Below are 7494 nucleotides of genomic sequence, written 5' to 3'. Positions count from 1 at the left end.
GGGAAAAGGCAGAGAATTCAGGAAAAGGAATTCTATTGAGAGGCTTTTTCTCTTTTTCAATTTGAAAGCAGTTTACCAAATTCTAAGTTGATTACAGACTTCTACTTTGAAAATACCTCAGTGGTAGCTGCATTCCTCCTTTACTTTGGAAAAACAGCATATTTTTTTCATATGTAAAGCTGTAGTTGCTATTCAGTAGAAAATTATGTATTCATAATTTAATGTCTTTGTATGCCTCGGCTCATGCAGGCTGTACCTGATTAACTTTGCAAGAAATTGTAGTTCTTTATTGACTTTATAGAGTTACTCCTGATCTACAAAAGCAAAATCAAGTCCACTTGCTGCCTCTATAGAAGGCCAGTATTTGATTTAATGTGGTTACAAGCTGAAGTGTGCTTCGGACCTTGTTCAGTTCCTTGTGAAAACACCCTTTAAGTGTGTATCCTAGTGTCTTGTACCTCTCTTGAAGTCTCATGAGTCTAAAAGACTTGAGTCTTACCTCTCTTGATGTACATATTTATGTGCAAGCCATCTGTTTACCATATAGCATGTGTAAATCTTTTCTCCAAGTAAAAGTGTTTAAAATGTCACTCAAAAGCACATACATAACAAAACTAAAGGGTAAAAACCCCTTTACTGTATCCTACACTCAAAATCTATTCTTTTTTTTTGCAGAAAACTATACTTTTTCATCTCTGTCCTGAGACAAGATGTTTGGGAAACCTTTTTTGTCTTTCTCCCTTGTCTTTCGCATTTCAATGTTTTTCTGCTCCTTCTTGAAGCCTCCCAAGGAAATGTGTTCTGACTATGTAATTCCAATTTTTTAGAATAAAAATATTTGCAGGATTATGTGGGTAGTAGTGGCATAAATTTTCAGCCAGTGCTGATATCATTAATTGCAAGAAATCGATTAGTATTTGAAAACGTCTTTGTCACAGTTTCTCTTATCTTTCCCCATACCAATTCTCTTTCCCCGTACAGGCCACCAATTAAATCTGTCAGCATTTAAAGCAAGGCAACAATAAACCGTAGCATCTCCCCACCATTTTTCTTAGATAAGAAAAAGTGGTAAGAAGGAAAAAGGAAGAGAGAGTTCAGGTTGGAAAGGCTTTACTAATGCTACTAATAAATAGAGAATACAAAATAAACAAAACCCAATCTTGAATGTTCCTGGGTAGAGCAGCGTTTAGACCCTCCTGTGGTGGGCAGAACTGGTGTGGCTCCAGCAGTGATGGAGCTGGGTGGGCAGAGCAAGTGTGGTTCCAGCAGCTGCAGGGCAGGCACCCAGAAGTCGTGGGCAGGACTTCACAGCAAACCAGAAGCTGCATTCAGGGATGCAGGGCCCTCAAGCCTGAGATCACAGGCAAACAAGCAGGGTCCTCTCTAGATGCCGACCATGGTCAAAGAGAGCGAGACCCTCGTGATCTCCCACCTTTATATGATGTGTGACATGGAAGGGATGGAATACTCAGTTGGTCAGTTTTAGTCACCTGTCCTGTCCGCCCCTCCTGTAAACATCCTCCTCTCAGTTATGGGATGTGTGTAATCTTATCAATCTTCTTGGCTGTCATAGCAATAAATCTAAACATGAGCTTCTTCAGCATTCCATTGGTCATCTCATCAGTCTTTAGAGCACAGTGTCCCCAAAACATGCAGGCAAAAATTTAGAAAAGTGCAGTTACTTAGAAAGCACTTAGAAGAATTTAGCTGAAAGGAAAATTCACTACAAGAGAAAATTATCCTCTATAGTACAGTCCTCTATAGTAAATTTCTCCAAAACTTCAGGAAATTTATGGGTACTTGAGTCAAAATCATTAGCAGCTAGGAGCACATTGCTATATTATTTTTTTAATTAATTTGTATTTAAAGCAATAGAACATATGACAGTGGACACAAAAATAATTACTGCCCTGTGAAATTTTGTTCAGAAAATCAGTGAAGGGGAAACAATATATTTTGTTGGTTGAGAATAAGTTTTGTATGTGTCTGTACAGCAATGCCTGAATGTGTTACGTTATTGGGATAGCACATTACCATTATCACAGTGTTCAGCTGTTTATTTTCTCACTTCATTCTCTGTGGCAACAAGATGAGAAGGTTGATTAAAGGCCAGGCAGCATGCCTCAGTTATGTGCATTTAATTTGTGGGACACATGTGAAAATGTGAAGCTGTGACACAAAGACAAGAGGCATATACTCTGCGCAGTAGAAAGAGCACTATTGCACTGGCAGAAGTAATGGCTTAATTAAAAATGCTTCTCTGTCAGTGTCTGTGATCATTTTCTTATGTTCCATCACTCTCACTTCTAACAAGAGTAAATTAGGATACAGATACAGGAGAAGAGCCCTTGTGTCCTTCAGGCACATTGGTGCATTTCAGTTTAATCTCAGGTTCTGCAAAATGGAGCTTCAGAGCAACAGAATGCTGGAATCAGTCCTTCAATAAATATTGCCAATGTATTTGTGCTTTTTAAATTGATTTTCATTTAGCTAACAGAAGGCAGAAATCTTGGAATGCTGACGACTGAAGAAACAGCCACCAACTTCACCTGAACTGGCATCTTGTCTTCATGTTTACTGGTAAAAATAACTTTCCAATGAATATCTGTCTTCTATGTGTTCCAGTGCTCCGTCACCTGTGGCAAAGGGATGCAGTCCCGAGTCATCCAGTGCATGCACAAGATCACAGGAAGGCATGGCAATGAATGCTTTTCCTCAGAAAAGCCTGCAGCCTACAGACCCTGTCATCTCCATGCCTGCAATGAGAAAATTAATGTTAACACAATAACATCACCCAGGTTAGGTAAGCAGTCAAAATAACACATTCCTGCTGGAAATATATTCTTAGTTCTTTTTCTCCATAGACTAATGACAATCCCAGTTTAAAAACAGAGGGCAAGGGCTCAGGAGATGTAAATTCTATGAAGAGACTCATCTCTCTGCCTCAGTTTTCCAATATGTACATCAGAGACTGTACCTCAGAAATGGTGAAGGGTTTTGCTATCCAAGGAAGGACTATATTATGGTACTGGGTGGTATTATGGACACAAAACATCCTAGGTGAAAATAAGTTTATATTAGAGCTAAGAATTTAGTTTCTATGTAATTTGTTCACTCAATTTTATCAAGCATTTCTAAAGTGACAAAGTACCTTGTTTTCTCTTTGAAAGCTCTGCAAACTACATTCTCATTATATTTGTTGAGATCAAGGAGTTCCGTATTTGTTCCTCAGATACAAATAGCTCTTTCCGCTTGTCTTTAGTTCAGATGTCTACAGTCTATGCCTGATGGATTAGGATGTGTGAAGGAAAAATACTAACATAAAGAGATTTGCTGTTCCTGGAGGAACTCGGGCCTCTGTTGCTCTTCAACAAATTACTGCACAGCTACAGAACTGTTAGTTCTGTTAATTATTATTTCCTAGTGAATTGTTGATGCTGGCCTTACCATAAGCTCCCTAAGACTTGCATCTGCTTCATGAGTATGACTGGGGAATATTCAAAGGCTTGCATTAAGACAGCATACCCTTTCTAGATGATTTTCCAGAGCCCTTGTTAAGACAAACCCCGCTGTCAAATAGATTACTCCTGCATGGAAAGCAAGTCTAACATTTCAGGCTGTATGTAATCCCTCCTTTGAGTCAGTGAAGGATATTTCTTTTTGAAGTTTATAACCCTAAAACATTTGTGTAGTAGTAATTGTTTCACTTTTGCTGGATAACGTGGCAGCTGTTGCTTATGGCCTTCTTGTCTGCTATTTCACTGTTGTAAAGTTGCCCTTCATACTTTATATTTCTTTGTTCAACTGATCTCTCGGAAGCTAGAGGCCATCGCACCATCACTGACACTCTCCGTCTGGTGAGGTAAAAACAGCTTTGTGTCACAGAGTAAAATGAATCACAAAGCTTCACAAAAAAAAAATACGGCCTCAGATTCATTAAAATTTCACTTAATGTGAAGTGCACAAAAAAAGATTGGGCTATGTTGTCCTCACAGAAGGAATTATGTAGCACTGATGTTAGTAATCTAGGGGTTGACCCCATCCAGCAGGAGTCAGAATCCAGTCTGATAGAAAAACTAATATCTCCAAAATACATTATGTAGTAGTTAGGGATTCTCACAGTTAGAAAGTAGCAACAGACTACTAATAGACCAACATGAATAAATGGGTGAAGATAAGAACTGAAAGACAGGAAGATAGGGATTAATAGCCTGACTTTGACATGGAGTAGAGAAGACCTATTGGGGTGATTAAAAAGAAGCTAATGCAGTCAAACCAGTGTATTGGAAGACAATTAAAAAAATAAAATATACATATATATAAAGCCGCACATTTTGAGTGTACTTAGAGAGGATAAAAAGGTCAAGAAGGTAAGAAATGCACAGTATTTGTGCATTTGAGAAGCAAAAAATGTGCTAATTGGGCCTGGACAAGTATATTTGCCAATATTTTAACAGTCATTGACCACAAGTTTAATTTTTCTAGATAGGATGGATCTGCACTGTGAAATGTACCATGAGACTTGCTGTCTTCAGATCTTATAATAGTGCCTCATAGCATGGCATCTGTAGCTTTCAAGTTAGCAAGACTAGAATTAGACTATTATTAGACTAATATTAGACTAGCATTATTCAAGCTGAAGCTTCCCGTTTTTCCAGTGGCAGCTTCTGTCTCAGACTGAGGGCAATTTCAGATGGAGCTGCTGTTTCATGAGAATCTGCCAGATCTGGCTCTGCTGAACCTGGCTCTGCAGCCCACACCTCACCCTGGCCCCAGCCTTAGCCTGCCTTTGTATAGGGCAGAAAGATGGACTTCAGTCTCTCATGAGGAGACAGCTGCATGACATTAAACAAATTAATTTCAATACAACTTAATCCAATTTACAAATTAAGCTGGCTTTAAGAGGAGGATGGTTTTTTTCTTTCTTTAGTTGAATATCACAGAATCTGAATCACAGAATGCTTTGGGTTGGAAGGGTCCTTCAAAGATCATCTAGTCCAAACCCCCTGCAATGAGCAGGAAAATCTTCAACTAGATCAGGTTGCTCAGAGCCCTGTCCAGCCTGACCTTGAATGTCTCCAGGGATGGGGCATCTACCACCTCTCTGGGCAACCTGTTCCTGTGTTTCACCACCCTCAGTGTAAAAAATTTCTTCCTCATGTTCAGCCTGAATTTCCTTTCCCTTCCCCACATACACTTCTGCTGTCATTGTCACCTTCACTACCTGATTCTTCACTAACAAGTGTAACAGTAATGTATATTTGAATTTTATATGTTGTTGTTGTTTCACAGCTGCTTTAACATTCAAGTGCCTGGGAGACCAGTGGCCTGTGTACTGCAGAGTGATAAGAGAGAAAAACCTCTGTCAAGACATGAGGTGGTATCAGCGGTGCTGTGAGACATGCAGGGACTTTTATGCGCAAAAAATGCAACAAAAGAGTTGACCTCTGTCAGGCTGGCTGGCTCTCAGCTCTTTGCAATCTTATTATTTATAAACACATACATGTGTACACACACACACACACACACACATGCTTCTTCAGACCAAATATTATCAGATTACATATAATTTAATCAAATTAATTTATTTTTGCCTGCCAGACATCCTTAATTGTTTTGGTTAGCCAATTTGTTTTATCTTCTGACGTTTTCATAATTAATTTTTATATGTATGGCTTTGGATACATTTATCAGAATTTAAAAAAATAGTAACTAGTATTTTAAATGTTTATTTTCAATAGGGTCATCTCTCTATTGCCAAAAAAAAAAAAAAATCATGTTAGCTTGAATTTATTTTAATTTAGCTGAATAGTTTTGTTGTATATGGAAATAAAGCCCTTTTTAATTTTATTATATTTTTGGCATTCAGAGTCAGAATGATCTTGTGTATTTTGCAACAGATGTTGAGGTAAGATAACATTATTGAACAGTTTATTACAGAATGTATTGTGAATTCAGTTCATTTGATTTAGAAACACTAAAGGGGATATTCTGCTGTAACTTATATTGTAAACAGGAAAATTAAAATAGCTAAGTAGGGATTTAGATCATTCTTATGGACTCATACTTGAACACAAGTATTGAATCAATGAAACACTGTAGAGATTTACACTGAATCACTGTTGCACTGTTTGAGCTAGTGTAGAGAAATGCAGTCCTAGAACTTGTACCATCCTATGAATCCACGTCTGTACTATTTTACTCTGTCACTTGATTTTTAACATTTTGAAACAAAAACCCCATGCCCCTCTATACCTTTGTGTGTCCTCTTGCAGATTTACAAATTGAAGAGGCTTTCCTCCTGCCACTTTTATGAATTAATCTGTTAAACAATTTCGGTTCTCTGTTGACAATTTAGAAAATAGCTTTGTAATACTACTTTAGTTTGATCTTTGTTTTATGAAAAAGTCTTTATAAAAATAAATTGTTTTACAGTTTTGTGAAACGTTATGAAACAGCTAAAATTTTCCTTATGAGAAAATATTGTACATGATTCACATGATTTTTACATTTTCAATAAAAAGTAAAGCTTCTTTTGTTATTTGCATTTTTTTCTGTTTTGGGCATCCATATCTGGTAGCCAAATCCATCACACTAAGCATCTCAGCAAGTGCAGCTACAGTAGTCCCTACAACAAATGCCTTCTGCCTCTTGACTTAGACACTTTTCTGCAGCTCCAGGCATGCCACTCTGTGAGCTTTGATATATGGGAACTTGGGTATGAAAGAGTAATATTCAGTGGAGGATGACTTATTTATCTCAGGTGATTTCTGTAAGCACTGAATTTTGCAAGAGGAGATGAGTAGGTCCTCTGCCTCCATTGTGTGATGCAAGCCATTAGGCATGCTCTGAAAATATGTGGGAGAGCAAACCCTGAAGGCAAAAGAGGTGGAGAAATGAGTCTGAAAAGCACCATATTTTCTACTCAAAGCAAAAAGGAATGTGTCTTATTTGAGTGTTTGTTCCTTTTAATTCTCTGAACAGCCTACTATATAGAGGTGATGAGGTAATCCACACAGAATTTAATATACTGAGGCCCTCAGTCAGTACTGTGATTCTGTCCAGGAAGGATACTTAGTCACAGCCTTAGCTGCAACTGAAATAAATGTACATGTTTTCAAATAGCTGTACTGTCAAAATCTTTGGTTTGGCATCTTACTGTTGTGCATTGAAAAACTGCAACTTTAATTATGAGCTACTGTATGGCTGTAAATTAAGTATCTTCTTGTTTTAAAAAGTAAAGCAGGAAAATAACTCTGACACCTTGGAAGGTGAAATTATATTTAGTATAACTAAAAAGTTTAAATGCACAGAAAATTCAGATGCTCTTGGACAATACTCCTCAATGTCCTATACATATCTGAAAGTCTAATAGAATTGTTGTTGGACAGCAAAAAAAACCAATCATTTTTTTTTTAAATATCTTCATACTTACTTAGTACCTGGTCCTGCTTATACACCTGCACTCTCTTGATTCACACCTAAAATCAATTG

At 37.6% G+C, this 7494-nt stretch overlaps 1 protein-coding gene across 1 annotated transcript in view; it reads left to right on the top strand.

Annotated features, from left to right (window-relative positions):
- The window catches only part of ADAMTS19 (ADAM metallopeptidase with thrombospondin type 1 motif 19), a gene marked incomplete at its 5' end in the record, with an annotated part of 153731 nt that extends 148189 nt beyond the window's left edge, over positions 1–5542 (top strand). The window contains 2 exons of the mRNA XM_082074829.1: positions 2626–2803; positions 5293–5542. Coding sequence (XP_081930955.1) covers positions 2626–2803; positions 5293–5444 — 330 coding nt within the window. The 3' untranslated portion in view covers positions 5445–5542. The remainder of the gene's footprint in view (positions 1–2625; positions 2804–5292) is intronic.
- Positions 5543–7494: the final 1952 nt, after the last annotated feature.

This window comes from Streptopelia decaocto (genome assembly GCF_964273445.1).
Source record: "Streptopelia decaocto genome assembly, chromosome: Z".
In the NCBI taxonomy this organism is placed as follows: domain Eukaryota; kingdom Metazoa; phylum Chordata; class Aves; order Columbiformes; family Columbidae; genus Streptopelia; species Streptopelia decaocto.
Note: the sequence above shows the minus strand (reverse complement) of the source record. Positions and strands in the feature narration are given on the sequence as shown.